The sequence below is a fragment of the Lepisosteus oculatus genome, chromosome 6 (genome assembly GCF_040954835.1).
Source record: "Lepisosteus oculatus isolate fLepOcu1 chromosome 6, fLepOcu1.hap2, whole genome shotgun sequence".
Lineage (NCBI taxonomy): Eukaryota > Metazoa > Chordata > Actinopteri > Semionotiformes > Lepisosteidae > Lepisosteus > Lepisosteus oculatus.
The window spans coordinates 11,477,516-11,496,181 of NC_090701.1; the positions used below are offsets into that span (position 1 = coordinate 11,477,516).

Below are 18,666 nucleotides of genomic sequence, written 5' to 3' on the forward strand. Positions count from 1 at the left end.
ATACCACAAATAGGAAATACCCATTTCCATTATTAAAACACAACAGTCCCACATTCAGTATCCTTAATGCTCAGATTACCTATATACAGTAGTACTGTACATGTTCTGTTTTTATCTGCCAAAGGAGGCCCTTTTCACAGTATTATTTATTCTACGGTCTTCCTCTTTCTCTCTTCCGTTTCTAAAGGTTTCTGATCTAGTTAATAGTATTGTTAGATTGATACAATTAAACATTGAACACAAAAAAGTAACAAAACTTACTTTGCATTAGGGAATATTACATAACAATGGTGAAGTGGGCAACGAGTACGAAACTGGCTGTAAATTGGCTCAACAGAGCTCAGAACATCTCTATCATGACTCTGTGTGAAGCTACCACTGGTGTCTGCACTAAGGTACGTTAAGAATCCTTTATTTCTAATCTCTGTTTTTTAAGCTACTGTACTGTTTTTACAAGTTATAAAAATGTTAATTTGCTTTTAGGTATCATGACATTAAGGGTATTTGGACTGTCTGTTTTTTTTGTTACTGTTATCTGCATCCATTGCATCTTGACTGGATGCAATTGTAAATTGTTTTGCAGAAAGCCATCTACCAAATGAATAAATGTTATGTATATGTAAAAAAAGCTGAATCTTAAATTATTGAATCTTTTCGACCTTGACTGTGACATCTCACTTAGGTAATTTAAAACATGCATTTCAAAATGCTACATTAGCATATCTAGAAAAGCATTAAGATACAATAGCAATAGCTATAACAAACAAAACTTCCCTACATTCTGCTAGAGCACCACAAATGTTTAGATAAACATTGTCGTAACACTGTTGTTTTTCCAACAGTGTAAAAAGGTGTTAGAAATTGAGAAAAACTCAATTTTTGATCATGCTTTTAATCATGCTTTATGATTTCCTGAACCCCAAATACATCTAATTGTCTTTCCAGAAACACGAAGATGAAAGTGAAGGCTGGTTGCATAGACAGGCAAGTAAAAGAAAATGCTACCTGGAATGCTAGGGTATACTGTCAGTTCTTGCATCGGTTATCATGCAACTTCAAGTATTGCTTGATCCTACTCATGCAACTAACAAACAACTTTGGAAACCTCATTAAGAAAACCGAAACAAAGTAATGTCATAAGGGAATAGAGGAGCAGACACCAGACGAAATAACCCACATCCACAAGGGAAGATTCTGATGTACTAATCCTTCCATGCAGAATGAACCACCTTTATTTTCCAAAGATGGGCACAAGTTCTTCTTCACCAGAGCAATTCCACAGGGAGCAAGAGGGAAGTTCTTTCACATCGCCATGTCGTATTCTCAGGTATACCCAGTTTTGTATCATCATATTTTGTTCAGTATCGGGTCCTGTCCTGTAATGTTTTTACTTAATAGATATACTGTACTGTAAGAACATACAGCATTATTGCAGATGGTGAGGAGGCCAGTTTATGTGTTTGAGAGTTTAGGAGATAGTTGAAACTAAACTTTTTGTCCATTGATTCTTTAAAAAACCCTAAGGTTTAGGTTTCTACCACCCAGTACGTTTGGCTGGGAAGCCTGTTCCAGATAATAACAATTCTTCATCCAAAGAAGCACTGGAAACAGTTGAACACAACAAGCTCCTTTCAGTGTGCCCTTAATTTTGGTTGTGACCTATATTCAATCACTTACCTCTCCCTCTCTGTGTTGCACATAGTCCATTATCATAACTCTTGACATTGATCCTCAGTTGCTGTTTATTTTACTCATTGTAAAATGTTAAATTGGTGTTAGCCACCGTTACCTGTTCTTTGAAAATGATCCATGCCAGTAATGCTTGCAAATATAACACGTTAAGGGATCTTTACATTGATTTATTTCAATTGATGAATTTCAAAGGACCTATAGATTTCCGGATTGCTTGCAATGGGTTTCTAAATTATGTTTCTCCCATTAAACCCCAACACCGTGCACCTGTTTGTGATTAATACTTTGAAAATCCAGGGTGATTAAATCTGATGGGTTTTTTTTCCCCCTAAAGCCTAATGCAAGTACTGACACTCTGCAGTCTATAACTTCCGGGGACTGGGATGTGACAGAGGTTTTAGCTTATAATGAAGAAACTCAGATAATGTAAGTATCATATTTTAATTTATTAAAATGTTTTTTTTTTCTTATTGGTGGGGCTACTTACAGTTGTAACGAGAATTCTTGTAGCAAAGGAGTATTTATGGCCTCTGAAAGCTCTGTGGGTTGAGTATAGAGTGGGCAATACCGGGATCAAGGAGTGCAGTCTACTTCTACATAGTGATGTTGTGCTAGTTGGCTAAAGAAATAATGGCTTTGACACCATTGCCCAATACTGTACATTACCACACGTGGTCTGATGTGAATTGTGATTTGAGCTCTTTGCCCATGGTGAAATGATTACTCAAAGAACTTCATACTGATCTGATAAAATAGTGAACTATTTTGTTTTGATTTTTATGACAGTAACTAACATGAGCACCTGTGGGTGCTACTTACTTTATACAGAGCATTGAGCAGTAAAAGAAAAATGTTATAAGATTGTGAATACAAATGTTAATTGGGGTGTTTTCAATTGCTGTCATGTAAAGTACGCATTTATACAAAAACCTATTGGTGCTGATTTAGCACACAATATTAACAAGGAGTTAAAGGCTGCAGAACACTGAAAATAGCACTTCAGCATTCAGAAATGCAGGCACATTTACAATGACCGATGCATGGCCTGACGGACACAGGCAGACACCTTCCTTTGAACATGCACAACAAATTATGTTTTCTTTGTTCAACCTGCCTCTTACAAACAGTGAAGGAAGAAAAGCTAAATGCACTGGCATTAGTAACAATTGAGAAAAGCTTTAAACTAGAGACCTTGAATTTTAATGGAAGCAATTGAAGAGTTCACCAAGAGAAAAGAAAGAAGAAGTGTGCTTCAAAATTGAATACAAATGATGTTTTTCATCAAATTGCAGTTATTATATAATTTAATATGTGTAGCAAATTTATTTCCTGAATACAGCAGCAAATTCAATTTCGCAAACAGTAATGCAAGACTACACCCTATCTTTAGCGCTGGTCCAATTTGTTTATTTCAACACGGAGCATGAAATTGTGGTATATTAATATTCCATTATCAATGCACAATAACTTAAAACAGAGCCTTGATTTGAAAATGTGACATAATTAGCTAAACATGGTAACATTCTGGTGTTCACACATTTGTGGGGGTTTTAATAACAGAGCCCACCACTAAAATATGAGGGTGGGTGTGTAAAGTGCTTTTCTGTGACTCACCAATAGGTTAATCTGGCCCTGAACAGAGGACTGTAATTTCAGGATCATGGGGTCAAACTTCACTTTGAGCAATAGTGTTCATTAATTAAGCAGCAGAGTGGAGCAGATATTAGGACTGGGCCCATTCTGCAGATTTAAATCTGAGCCAAATGATGAATTGATATAATTGATTCCTATATATACACCAGGATATGGAAAATTAGAGTGAGAAAATACAGAAGTGAATTGTATATTTAAGATAGTACAGGATGGTAAAGAGCCATGCAGATAGGTAAAGAGCCATGCAGATAGGAGCACCTTTAAAGTGCAATCAGTAACTCATTTGGTTGAATGGGAAGCCAATAGAAATCCTTATGTTGTTAGTTCATTTGGTTCATCTGTTTTTTTTGTTTTTTTTAATGGTGTGACTGTTCAAATCGGAGTGATATAATCAGTGGAGTAACACTGGGCCCTGTACTAGGACCAATCATCAGCTCTCACTTATTTAATGTCAGTCAGCGATCTGGACTACGGTATAGCTGGTAAGGTAATCACGTCTGCAGACAATAACAAAAAAGGAGGATCAGCAAACAAATTAAAATTCTCGAAGCACCAAATTAAATTCAAAACGATTTAGATGAAATTCAAGACTGGGCAGACAGTACATCTGAAGGTGAATGTACACAATGTAAACAGAGTCATGTGGACAGCGTATTACATGTAGCTAATGACAACCTAGAGTATACTGTAAATACGCGCTTGAAGAGGCTACTTATGGAAAAGCCTCAGTAGTTTATGACACTTAGATCTTCTAGACCAGGGGTTTTCAACCTTTTTGACATGCGTGCCATCCCGTTTGTCCAAGTTTGAATTTGCGCGCCCCCTCCAACCCAAAACCCATTGAGAAAACAATGCAAACAGCCTCGTCACACTCACTCACACAATATAATTGAGATTATGGATACATACATGCATTTCAGCGCCTTTCATTAATTTGCTTTAACAGTTTCACGTTCACCGCTGTTGTTAACCTCAACAGCAAGCCACCGGTCCATCTTTAAGTTTGTAATCGTGGCATAATGCGAAGTCTCAATTCTGCCGCAGCCTTCGCCAACGAGAATAGACGGCAGGTAGCCTGCTTGGCCAGGGACATGAACCAGATTGCAACACCCCCCTCTAGTGGACGAATAATGAATTGCTATTAACGACTGAAACAACACGTTCGCTGCAGTTGTTTTCATTCTTTTTCATTTTACTAGTTTACGTGTTTGCGCCTAAATGTCTCGTAATCTCGCGCCCCCCCATTGACAGGTCCGCCCCACTGGTTCTAGACAACATGGGGAAAAAGGAAATATGATATCAGGATATACTTCATGTGGTTCCAAAGCATGTAATTTAAATCAGGGAATGTAATGCTGACAGTACATCGAACAGTTCACTAGCAAGACCTCATTTAGAATATTCTAAAGAGACTAGCAAGATAAATTCCAGGGTTCAAAAGGAGGGCGACGCAGACTAAAAAATGAACCACTTTTGTCTTGACAAGAGAAGACCTAAGAGGGGATGAAGTACAGTATTAAAATACTCAAAGGCATTGACAAAGTCAGCCCAGTGGACATCTTCAGAGTAAACAGTGAAACATTAACCAGAGGACACAAACTCAGTGGAAGTGTATTTAAAAACAGCCATGTCACCCTGCAACTCACAACTGGCAACCCACTCAAACTAAAAGGTCATTTGTAAACTTTCTTGTTTTCATGTTCTCAAGTTCCTTTGGAAATTACAGTAGTGGATAACCTTGATATGATCCACAGAATTGTATGGAAATTGTCATGTGAATAAACATTTAGAGCTGTAGAATGATCTCAAATGTATCATCTGCAAACGGTGTATGAAATGTGTTTTTATCAAAGGATCAAAAAGGGGAAAAATGTTTTATTGGCACACTGGTACTGTTTGTTATAACCCAATCTGAAGTACTGCATGTGTCCAAAACAATGAATTTTAATTATCAAGTTAAAAAATAAGAAATAAAATTCACTCACCATGCCCAATCTCAGGAACTATGAGGAATAAATTACACTCAGCTGGAGTAATTATTGATTTGTTTTATCCCGAATGCACCTATTTTATAGCAGTAACTGAAGCATGAAATAGAATCGTATACTGGTTGATGAATGTGTTTTTTGCATCTGACTCTATTAAGCCTATAATACTGTACAGTCTGAATGTCATAGATTAAGAACAACAACTGACAAATGCATTAATTTCCACAGTAAGATGTCTATGAATTGTTGCAGATTCTGATTCATATCTTTTTGCATTGGTATGAGTGCTCCACACTGGCACACACTGGTGACTACATATTTGTCATGTGAATCCCCTGTCACTGCTACACCAGAAGCAGAATTACAAGGAGCAAAACTATCAAGTAAATGATTAACAAAAGGGAGATCTCAGAATGCAGCATTCCTGCACCTTTATAACAAAATAAAACATTATTGTGATGTACTCATTGAGCAAGTTGAGTATTGGGTGGTGAACACCGGATTATAAGAGAGAAACACAGATGATGGCTTTCTCAGTGATTACCTTGATGTGCCAAAAACTTGTCCAGTCTCCAGACAGATTCATCCAAGCATAGCATTGGGAAATTGCTGCCCCAGGACTCCAGTCAGCAATAACATCCTATCCTGCCCTCAGCAGGAAGTTACTGCCAAGTGAGATTTCCTCTTTCACCACTGAAAAGGAGAGACTAGTCACCAAATGTGCACTAGAGACTCTATGGTACAACCTGCTGTGGAGATCCTTTATTCTGCAAACACTCCACAGGGCCATGCAAGGGCTAAAAACCATGAGGGAAGCCAACCACCACCAGACGGGCTGGACTTTGTCACTTCAAGCATTCAGATTTGACTTTATTCATCATCCCAGAGTCACTGATTATGCGGCTGAGCTTGCCAACCCCTGAACACATACCTGACTGATAAAGGAGTCTATGGACTATAAAGACCAAAGCACTCTGATCACTCTGACTGTGCTGACCACTTGGTCTACCAGACTGTTTTATCTCATGGAATCCCCTCTCGTTCCTGAAGAAAGGGGCCAAAATGCTGTTGCATGTCCTCGTGGAATGACCTCTGCTGAAGTCTCTCATAAACTCTCATTCATTATTCACTTACGTGTGTTTCTTTCAGCTGGTATCTTTGTATTTATACTTATTGCTGTTGTCATTTCTGTCTTTATTTATCGGTTGTTGTTTTTGCGGTTGTCTTACTTGCTGTGGATCCACAGTGTTGTATAGTACCTGTCTCCTATCTGCTCAACCATTTTGTGTCAAGTTAGAGACACCTGACTCCTCTCGGGTTTAAATGGATACTTATCTGCCCATTAAGAGAATCCTGGGTTGGAGTTTAGATTATTTAACCTGGTCTCATTTTTGTGGTGTGTCCTTATCTGTGTGACGTTACAGACCATGTGATCTTTTTCTTGCACAACAACACTAAGTAAACAGACACTTTTTTCTTATTTTAACGTCTGGCCTATATTTACAGTATACTGTATGACTTCTGTATATGACAACACCTGGACTGCTTGGACCTATTTAAGAACGTCAGAATTCTGGTAGTTGTACAAAATACAACATTCAAGTTACGCTGCTGTTTTTCATTTTGTATTCGGCCTTTTCAAAGTGCGAAAACAAACTGCTAGTAAAAGTAGTGTGTTTGATACTTACATTTGCATATTTAAGTAGCAGGCAGCACTGATTATTTCAATGTATAATTTAACAGATACTTTCTAAGCAGAGAAGATGATCCTAAAAGACAGCACCTCTACAGGTATGTTGTGTCATTTGTGAGTTGCTTTCTTATATTTTCCACCAGTTTTAAGGATATAAGCATAATATTGATCATCAAATTGATTGCATGATGTTGATAATATGTAACTGATAATGTGATATTGATAGTAAGAGTTAAGATTTAATTATTTATGTTCTATCATGCTTTATGTTTATTACATATTCCATATTATTTATGTATATTAATAACACAATAGATGTATATGTTTTCATAGCTGCTTAACATAGATTGGAATTTTCTGAAAAATAAAGACTGAGAACATGATTAAGGCCTTCTTTTTCATCACCCTTTATGTTTCAGTGCCAATACTACAGGCCCATTCAACAGACGCTGCCTCTCATGTGACCTTATTGAAGGATGTGGTTATGTCAGTGCGCTCTTCAGCCACAACACTCAGTATTTCCTATTAAACTGTAAAGGTATGTTTGTCCCTCCTCTCCCATTTGTCTACTCACCTAGTTCCTATTGTTCCTTGCATTTCCTTAATTTCCCTGAAAACAACTGAACCCTGCTATACAATAGGTATTAGGACATCTCATACAGGAATTCATTCACTCTCCTTCGGCTGGGGGGTCACTGAATACAACAAACTAACATTTTTTTAAATGTTAATGTATCACATTTAAGCAATGTCTTCTTATACCTGTAACACATCTACATCTCAATGTTAAATTAACAACCAATCAATATGGTCATCAAATCAGTTGACAAAGTAATAAACTCTTACAGGTGACTGCTTCATCCTGGCGGTGTCTCAAAATAAATATGTGTTGAAAAGCTGCAAGCTTACAGTAATTACAGGAGACCATAGCAAAAATGAAGACGTATAAAATTAATAAGAAGCTAGAACAGTTAACACAATAAATAATTCAGGGTAAATCTGATCTGATTCTCTTTAGTAGATGAAAAGGGAATACTGTGCTTGCGGTTAATGTCTGGAGCTTTCAAAAGAGAGACACAGAGTGTTGGAAGAACAGGTGCAGTCTCAATAAATTGATAGCAGCTACTGGTTCAGCAGGATTCAAGATAAGACTCAAAACAATCTCAAGGCTGTTTTAAGTAGATAAAGTGAAAAAAAATCAGCAGGCAGGATAATACCTCATGAGATTAGACTTTGAATCTTTTGTTAGAACAATGTAATAACCTCCTCGCTGCCCTGTTTGAAGAATGTGTGGACTCATTAAGGAGACGTTAAGTGTATTCTGACACTGTCTGAAGTGTTAGACTACAAGATTTAAAATAAATACCCGGGAGCCTTAATGACTGGGGAGTCTATAATGATCACTACTGTTTTAACAAATATACCTTCTGTGGTTGTGTTGTGGAAGATGTTACTTTACCAAGAATAAATATATTCATCTCTGTAAGGTCTCTCAATCAACTGGTGAATTTAAACCAAATTTTTAACAATGAAGACCAATGCGTTTTCAATCCATAAAGTTCAATAAAGTTGTAGAAAGGCACAAATAAGGAGAAGGTTATAAAAATATTTCATATACAATTAATATGTGAGCATGATGAAATTGATCATTAATAAGTGGAAAGTGTGCTGTACTATGCAGATACTGTACAGCCTTTCAGATAGACTTTCCTTCAGATTGAGCAGACTGGCAAGGTAGAAACTGGTTATGAATGCCTCTGTGAAGCCAACAACTTCACAGCTTTGAAAAAGCCACAAAAATATAGAGTAACTGAGACAGGAGGAAATGACTTTGAGTCAATAATAGTCACTCTGCAATGCTAAACCATATGGCAGTAAGTCAGAGAAACAAAGATAAAACCCAAACGGCAATTAATGTGGCAAACAATTATGTGGAAAAATGTTTTGTGGTCAATTAACACACAGTAGGAACCTTCTGGTCTAAATGCAATGAGTTATGTCTGGTGCAGTCCCAACACAGTGTATCACGGACTCATCACCACTTCTACTGTGAAGTATAATGATGATAACATTGTGTTATGGGGCTACTTTTCATCAGCAGGGACTGGGAAGACTGTCAAGATTGAGAAAAGGATAGATGGAGTAAAGTGCAGGCAAATCTTAGACAAAAAAACTGTTTTAGTGTATTAAAGTCCTAAAAACAGGATGAGAATTTACCACACAACAGGACAATGGCCCGAAGCACAAAGCCAACACTTCACTAGACTGGAGCAACAGGAAGAAATTGGATGTCCTTGAAGGACCCAGATAGAAAATCTATGGCAGGATTAAAAAATTGCTGTCCACTAACAATTCTCAGCCAATTATTTAGAGCTTGAACACCTTTGCAAAGGAGAATGAGGAGTTGCACCATTCTCATTTGCAAAGTTGGTACTTTCTGTATCCAAAATGTCTTGCCAAAGCAAAATTGACTTTAGCTGATACTCTGGCACAAAATAAACATTTCCAGTGCCAATCAAGGATCTTTTTACCTCTCTCTGTCACTCTTATGTTTTTTCTATCTCTCTGTTATATGGTTCTTTCCCTTGTTTTCTTAGCACCTGTGCTTTCTATTCTTTATTCCAGCCTTTAGCTGTCATTTCTACATTTCTGTCTGCATTGTACTGTTGTATATTCGTGATATCACATTAGTTACATAGTTTTTAATTCCTTTAGAAAATGAAAACAATAAAAATCTAATTAATGTTTAATGTTAAGTGTTTAGATGGAGAAATGAAGGTAGTTTTGAGTGCTTGATTTTTCCCCCGTATTGCACCCAGTAAGGTAAGCACTCTGTAAAAGCAGTCATGATTGAAAGAGTGCCACTTTCCCTGTCAATGTCAAATCGCAAATATTTTAATGATATGAATGCCTTGCAGTACAGGACTTGCCTTTGACAGACCATGACATGTGGCAGATGGTTTCCTTATGTTTAACTGTCAGAGCATTGTTTTTGAGACTAAAGGGCAAAACCACATGGATCAATCTGTCATTACAAGAGGGTTTAAAACACAGTGGCTGTATTTTATTAATGTAAGAAGGGCACAGAGTTGAACTGAAATACACATGTACTCCCAAATATCAATATAGTGAGTTTGCTTGACCCACTTTGTCAGCTTAAGTTCAGTAGATGTAAAAAATACATTCTAGGGCATATTTTAATCCAAATTTATTGTAATTCTTTGCTTATTTTTATAGCGGTATTTTTATTCGGTAATGCTTTTAAAGAAGATACATTGTTATCAATTAAAATGGGTAAAGATTGCAGACCTCTGTTTTTCTTACCGAAAGTTTATATTTGTATTATCGTTGTGTATACAGCATGTGTGCTATATGTCTTCTTATTTTATTTATATTTCTTCCTTATTTGCAGATATTGATATAATAATAATAATCTGTGCCAAAATACAGATAGACTGTTTTTAATTGAATTTGAAAAAGAGTCAGTTGGGGTGCTTAAAAGATATCTAGCACTAGTGTTGCTGATCAAATAATGTGCTACCTGTAAAAACGCACTGTTTTTCATTGCAACGTTACCATTGTCCTACTTTGTCCGACTGAGACCACTGTAAGTGTCTTCTGTTTTCCCTTATTGTGCTCTTTCTAATTCTGTAATTCCCCTGCTGATTGCATCCTCAAAGTGTCAGGCTTCAGGCTTCTCTGTTGTGCCCTTTCATTTTCTGAGTGTGACTTTTCGGCGATTCGTTTTCTCGTTCCTCCCTTTGTGGAGCTTTTCTGCAAACCTTAAGATTTTTGTGCAGTAAAACTTCACACCAAAGACATATCTTGACATTCCACCCTGTCGTAGGGATTCAAAGTAAACTGCACTCTATTTCATGTTAATTAATCTTCCATTGAACTTTTTCAGTCGGTCAGTCAAGCTTAATCTATCGTCAGAGCCATGTATTCAGGAAATATTTGTTTAGAACCTGCCTGAGAATATATTGAGAATCATTCTAATTGGCCAAGCAAATCCAAAGGATTCATTGTGCAACAGCTTTTGACACATCGGAATTCTATGTTGTATAAAAGCATTCGATTGTTTCATCTGGGCATCGACTGTAGGTGTTTATGAAGACTGAATCCAGTGCACAATTTCTAGATGTTTTCTTTCCTCTTCAGGTCCTGGAGTGCCGTCTGTGACTATGCACAGCACTATGGATAGGCAAAGTGAGTATTCTCACCTTCTTTCATATCAGCCTGCACCTTGGGAAGCCCCGGAGTGCCGTCACTTGCCTCGCTGGGAAGGGAATTAAAGTTTATTTTTAGGTCTCTAGGTTTAGATATGTGTATGCATGGACTGTGAATCTATGGATATTTGTAGGAGTGTTCTTGCTCGACTGTAATTATAATTGCTTTTAATAATTAGACTCTTTTAACGTAACAGCGTCACCACTCACTGGGGGGTAGTCTGAAATAAAATTCGTCTCTATTTCATTTAATTTAGACTATAGACTGTTCGTGCAAAGACGCGTGCTTCACAGTTGCTCTGCATCTTTGAACATAACATAACAACTGGTTACTGTATGTGCACTGATTATATTGCTTTCAACAACAAAAAACCGCTGGGGTACAAACCAGACCTCAGAGGTATGTTATTCACTTCTTTGCATTTTGAGAGGTGATAATTTGCTTTGAAAAGCATAATTAAAATATGTTAATTAATACAATGTGCCATAAGGATTAATCCCCAATCCTTCTGCACATTTTTATCACTCAGCATTGTGCATACAGTAGTTTTTTTTAATCGATCTGTCAATCATCCTTTAAAAAGTTTTTTTTAAAAACAATTCATCACTTTATTGTTTTGGTGAAATTAACTCTTGATCGAAAGATGCTCAAATTCATTTTCAAATTTCAGTCATCGATTAAAAACAAAAATGAAAAGTACTGCATCCCTCAGGTTTTGGAGTTTGTGAAAACACCCTAACTCCAAACTGCATCTGCAAAATACACCTCGGCTCAGGCCTCACATGCCACCTGCTGAGAGGCAGACTGTCACATGCACAGACCCCAAAGGGGAGAAAAAATTGCAGTGAGATTTTTTTGTATTCCAAACCTAGTCGAAATTAAACCAACATGAGCGTGTGACTTTAAGGCCTTCACATATTATCCAATTAATGAACTAATTCACTCATGTGAATCGTTCTGCACAATAGAGGACTGAACAACCTCTATTGGCAGATCAGCTGAAACTAACATGCTTACTATTGCTGGCCTGCCATAATGACTTTCAAGAAAATAATTATTAAAATTCACGTAAAGGAAATAGGACCGTCTCTACACACATACTACAAAAGGTTTTCTGTACATGGTTAATCGTGTGCATATTTCATAAGCACTTTGAGGTTACACAGATTGTGTCTCACAAGTATCACTTTCATGTGGAAATTTGGAAAGAGGTTCCACTGGAATACCAGTTTCCCACACTTTACTGATTATTAGGGAGAAAATAAGGTGCAATTATTTCAGCAGGTCAAAGCCTTTATCCCATTGGACTTTAAGCGCAACCAGCATGGTGTAATGAAATACAGGACTTTAGCACAGCAGGGAGTGGCAGGAAGGCAGCTTTTATGTAAACAGAACCTGTTGAAAATCCACAGACGTTTGTATGAATTATTTACAACATTCACCAGTGAGTCAAGCTCAGTGTACTTTTGAAGGATAGCTTTAGTACTGTGAGTTCAGCAGGACAAACTACACAGCATAAATTCCTCTTGCTCAATTTGCACATTACTATAACACACAAAGTGATACAAATAAAAAAACAAATGTTTTTATGTAGAAAACAAACTCTATTTTAATTAACTACCCGAGAAATAAAACTAACCATTATATACTGATGGAAAGAAGAAACGCAACATTTTCTTGAACGAGAATACTATAGCTTATGTACTTTCACAAAAAGTTGTCAATATGATTTAAGCCCTCTGAAAAACAATACAGCTTGTGCAGTGAGGCATTGCAACTTGCCAATCACACGTTAGTACGTTAGGTGCACTTTTACCCAACAAGGTCCAGGTGGAACAATGCCTGATCAGGTCACCTTTAAAAAGGCCTTAATTCGAAGCTTACGTCACTGCAAGAAAAACGCCACACTTAAGTCAGTTTTCTGTGCATCCCATAATGCCTTGAATGTCACCAGAGGCAGTGGAGAGGGCCATTGGCATGCTGCAGGCTGGTATGTCATGTGCCAGCATTGCCAGACACTATGGAGTAAACGGCTCCACTGTGTCCCAACTGCAGAGAAGGTTTCAGCAGATCGGCAGGACAGATGACCGTCCAAGATCTGGTCGCCCTCGAGTGACCACACCAGAGCTGGACCGACATATCAGACTGGTCCATCTGAGAGATCGTTTCAGATCTGCCGCCTGTACTGCTGCTGAAGCTGCCAGCAGACACAATGCCCACATCAGTGACAGGACAGTGAGGCTCCATGCTGCTGGCCTTAGAGCAAGGCGACCTGTCAGAGGCCCTCTGCTCACACCTCCTAGACATCACACCCGGCTGGCTTGGGCCAGACAGAGGCTGTGATGGACTCGTCAGCAGTGGCATCAGGTCCTCTTCATGGATGAGTCACTCTTCAGCCTGATCTACGCAGACGGGAGGGCCAGAGTGTGTAGGAGGAGGTGTGGCGTTTCCTTTTTCTATCAGTATATATTTTTTTGTTTTTTGCAAAAATTGTATGATCCCATAGAGTTCTGTTTTCATCCAAGATGATAATTCCCTTTTATTAGCTTAGTAATATTTGTATGTAAGGAAATAAAAACAACTTTAATATCACAGCTTGTGGAATTGCTCTTACACTATTAACTCTTCTTCTTTAAAACTACCAAAATATGTACATTAATATGTTCTACGGTGTTACATACAAAAGGTGTATGTTAAGAACATCAGATAAGTTACAAATGTAAGGAACCCATTTAGCCCATTTAATTTGTTTTTTCAGTAACTATTTGATCCAATGATTTTATCCAACCATTCAACCAACATGAATGGGCAGTGTTTTCCGCACCCCCATTAACGTTTGTGTAAAGATACACAGTACCTCTTGTTCTGAGTTGTTGTCAATGTCTCAGTGTTAAATATTATTGGAAGCAGCAATATTTTTTCTTTACGTGTTGAGTGGCTCAAAATATCGAGGTAGACTGAATTCAGTTTTGTAAGACACTATACAAGAATGTGTCAAAAAACATCTCCCTGCTGCCATTTCAGTGCTATTATATTTTGATTATTTTTTCCCGTTAAACCCAAAAGTAATCAAATGCAAATATTTATCTGATTATATTTGTAACAAATCGTGTGCAATAACAAGCAAACTAAAATAAAGTATTTAAACAAAATGCCTTCCTTTAACTAGATGGGAAGAGATAAGGAAGTGAACTGAATCTCACATGGGCTGCAGGTAGCAGTGGCCTGTGTTCGGGGTTTGGCTGAGCTCAGGGTTTCAGGATAAAACATCCCAGTGAGAGCTGATGATTAGTGTACAGTGAGGAGAGGCCTGGATTGCTCTTCCTATCATTGTGAAGCAGAATTGACCAGGCACTGGATAGTCCAGCCGCTACTAAGGAACTTGAGCAGGGTTTAGACTATCACGTGACAGTTAGTTTTGCCCTACCGATGCTGTGTTGGTGTCTGTGCTCGGCTGAGGAACCAATACTGGAAATCTTTTGGGTTGCAACTGAACACCTCTAAGTCCCCGAAAGACCATCCGAACAGAGAAAATTCATTCATTCATCAATTTCTTATGTTCATTTGCTTGCGTTTTGTCAAGGTTAATTTGTGAATTCCGGTGTGACGAAAAATGAAAAACAACATTGACAATGTTTACATTGTTCCTTACATTATTCATTTTGAAAAAGCCATTTTATACCCAAGGTATAATGTGTAACAAGTCCTCCCCGACCAGCCAAACTTCTTTTTTTTTTCCTTTAGCCAAAGCAAATTCTTTTCAGTCCATCTTGATGGTTTTTTGGACTTGAGTGATTTGTTTTCCTATCCTGACTGCGTATCTCATAAACAGACCTCAGCAATTCCACAGTGCAAACATATTTGATTTGCACTTGAATGGGAGAATGCCTACCAAGGCAGATTTGCTGACCTTTCGTTCATTCCATGTCTGTTCTTCATGGGAAAGCAGTTTCCTCACAGTGAGGGGTTTTAATTTATGTGTATGAAGTGTATGGCTGTGTATATACATTTTATTATTGCAGATATATTGGATTTGGAGACCAACGAAGATCTAAAGAAGATGATAGATTTCAGACAGATGCCAAAAGTGGAATACAAAGATATAACTATAGACGATTACAGTATGTATCATACTTTTCTGTCTAGTTAAACACAACTGCAGACTAAGGTTAGACATTCTTTTCTTTTCTGATTACCAGATTGGGTCATTATTGTCCTCTTTTTTATAAGTCCTTTTATCTCTATCTCACGATAGATGTGTATTTAAACAGCTACAGCGTATGAAAATTTGACACACAAAAAAGTGCTCAACCACAGAAAAAGAATGTTTTCATTACAGTCTGTAAAGCCCTATTTCATACTAAAATAAAATGTATTTTGGGGGATACAGATGACTACTCAGGCCATCTTTGTAACGTGAAACCCACAGCCCAATTTATTTCTTATATATTGTATAGGCTGTGTGTGTATGAGTAGAGTTACCATCAAATTTTTATTAGTCCACTGGAAAGTTATAATTTAGAGGACCCTTACCAAATAAATCAATGTAGTACAAATTTGTTTCAGATAGATTTCTTTCTTTGTGGATGACTAAAGAAGCTAAAACAGAATTTCTACTTTTCTACATTAATTTAACAATTATTTTCACATACAGAAAATGCTGAATCAAAATCATTTGAAGGTTCGGTGATTTGCTTACACTTGTTTTTCTGTTTTGTGTGAGTTTGTGTGAAATCACTCTTAAAGTGATGAAAGTACTTTATAACTTTAGCTGAATGGTGATCACAGATTATCATGCAAGGCTAAAATGCATTTTTATAAATGTATACTAATAAAACGTCTGGTGCCATAACTAATACAACAGTGTTGTATCGCCATGTTGGTGTTAAAATGGCAAGTTGTCTCCAGACCTTTAAATTTTGTGTTTTGCTTTAAAATACCTCCATCTTATTTTCTCTTCCTCTACCTTCCCTTCTTTATCCTTCTTCTCCCCACAACAATCGATTCGTTTCTGGTTTAAAAGTATAATTTAACAAAAAGGAAGTTCCCTAACAGCCTTGCACAAACAGTGATGCACAGTATGACCTTTTCTCTGTTTTTTTCTGTTTATTTTTTACTATTTATAGCATTGACAATGCAGATCATGAAACCTGCGGGCTTTCTGGAAACATCACATTACCCCCTTCTTCTGCTAGTGTGAGTGTCAAATACTTCTTGTATCTTATGCACTTAAATTGAACAAAAATACTGCGACACAGAACCAAGGACCTTAAAAGGGATCTAGTCAAATGTTTTAAAATGCTTTATAATTCCCAATGCATTGCTGTTAGTGTAAATACTTCCAGGACTGGGAATCACATTGTTATCTTTGGTCTGACATGTCTTATTATTTTTAATTTAATAATGGAGAAAAATCATTTATTTTTGCCACACTGTTGTGAAGGTATTACTTCTAATCCCTTGTAATCGGATTTGAGAAAAGTTACATGAGGTCAGCAATCAGTTTTCTGGCTACCGGTATTAATTTGGAGGGATACACAATCACTACAGTAAGAGATATTTATATAACAAAACTCTCAACTGCGTATTTCTTTACAAAAAAGACTGAATCAGGCTGAATGTCTACGTATGTTTAAATATTTCACCAAAGAAGTCAATTCTGCTGCATAAACATAAAGCAAAACAGCTTTGGCCTCCGATGCTTACTACAACAAAATAAATGTATTCATACACAGAATGTGAAAAATGAGATAATGATTTCATACTTCAAGTGATTTAATAGGAAACTTGTGAAGCATTTTCTTGGAGGGATTTGATAACAGAATATCTGAAAACGAAATGAATAACAGGTTACTTAACTGCATGCTGCAGGGACAGAATGAAAAATTACAGCCCTGGTTACAGAGTGCAGCAGAGTTGTAGAGGCAGTGATGTGTTCCTCATCCATTAGCTTCCTACTGAGAACTGACCTTTTTTAACTCGGTTAGAATTATTGCTATTCATGACTCAGTGTTTTGTTGTTGTTTTTCTGTTGTTGTTTCTTATGTTATGCCTGTGAAAGTGTGTGATAAACTTCCTTAATTAAAAATAAATCACTGCTTAGTGTGACTTAGTTTTAATCACTTGCCATATTGCTTCACTGTAAAGACTAAGTTCTATAAACCTAAATTACATTTTCAGGCAGGACAAACATTTAATGCATATACTGATTTCTGTCTCCAATTTGTGTGTTTTAAAAGGAAGCTCACCTTATCTTTCATCAGCTGTACAGTATATCGCTGAGGGAGACCAGTCAAATGTATTTATTTTATGACTTCAGAGAAAACAAGGACACAAAATTCAATACAGCAGAGACAGTTGTTTATCAAAATATTAGTTGACATGATTGATATTATTTTTTGTTTAGGTGCATTGTTGGTTTAAAGTTCAGCATTTCAAATAATATCATCGTGAAAATAACCAAACTTTGGAAGGTTTTAGGCAGCTTTAGGTTTCCCTTTTTTTAAACTTTGTTATGACTGAATTATCTAAACTCTTTGGCATTTCGGTTAAATTATTCACTTTTATTTATTTTCTTTGATAAATAAATATCTGAATCATGTTATGCCTGTGCACATCTGTGACATTAATCAGCCCCATGGCAGTGCATTCTGCACATGCTAGCAGGTATAGAGAGCTGAAAATGAAATCTTCTCCTGTTATGGACTCACAGCTCATAATGTTTCTGTTTGCCCTTTTCTATCATTACGTCATCAGTTATTTCAACCCAAAAAGTGGCCATCAAGGGGAAAGTAAAATAAAGATATACTGTATACATGTATCTGACAACATGGCACAGAGGTGTACAGTAGCTTCTCTGTTCAAACAACTGTGTCATGAAAGTGCTGCAAATAGGACCACTTCAAATACAGTATGTTCCAGTGGACAATGACAGATAAGCCAGAGGGCACTGATATTATCGCTGGCTTGCAAAGGATGCATTTAAGCTTTCAGAGACACAGTGGTGCTCTCATTAAGCTCATATAGTGCCCTCTGGTGTAATAACACCAAAAACTCTTCTTTTTGACACACCTAACACACATCTTAGTGATCAGGGTGCTTTTGATGAAACCAGTGCACATTTAGTAACATGGAACTGAATTGTTGTTACAGTGATGGAACCCCAGGTGCCCAGACAGTGTCAGAGAGGTATCAGGTGGACTGGGCCACTGTTCTGGTCAGCAGTTTCAGTACCATTGTCATACGGTTTGACGGACGTGGCAGTGGATTCCAAGGCACAAAACTGCTTCACAAAGTTAAGAAGAAACTGGGAGTTTATGAGCAGACAGATCAACTGGAAGCTCTGAGGTATGTAATCTGGAAATATCAGCAAGGAACATGATCCTTAGTCTTCGGGGGAGACTAAAGAAG

General features: G+C 37.2%; 1 protein-coding gene and 1 long non-coding RNA gene across 6 annotated transcripts in view; one reads left to right on the plus strand and one right to left on the minus strand.

Moving 5' to 3' along the window:
• The window catches only part of dpp6a (dipeptidyl-peptidase 6a), a 305,960-nt gene that overhangs the window by 274,707 nt on the left and 12,587 nt on the right, over positions 1-18,666 (plus strand). For all 5 annotated transcript variants that reach the window (XM_015354743.2, XM_015354745.2, XM_015354742.2 and 2 more), the window contains exons 11-20: positions 272-395; positions 946-984; positions 1,220-1,327; positions 2,027-2,118; positions 7,077-7,124; positions 7,446-7,564; positions 11,188-11,235; positions 15,279-15,377; positions 16,383-16,452; positions 18,409-18,603. In XM_015354743.2, coding sequence (XP_015210229.1) covers positions 272-395; positions 946-984; positions 1,220-1,327; positions 2,027-2,118; positions 7,077-7,124; positions 7,446-7,564; positions 11,188-11,235; positions 15,279-15,377; positions 16,383-16,452; positions 18,409-18,603 — 942 coding nt within the window. The remainder of the gene's footprint in view (positions 1-271; positions 396-945; positions 985-1,219; positions 1,328-2,026; positions 2,119-7,076; positions 7,125-7,445; positions 7,565-11,187; positions 11,236-15,278; positions 15,378-16,382; positions 16,453-18,408; positions 18,604-18,666) is intronic.
• Positions 1-18,666, minus strand: part of LOC138239398 (uncharacterized) — an 83,757-nt gene that overhangs the window by 20,978 nt on the left and 44,113 nt on the right. The gene's annotated exons all lie outside the window — the stretch shown is intronic.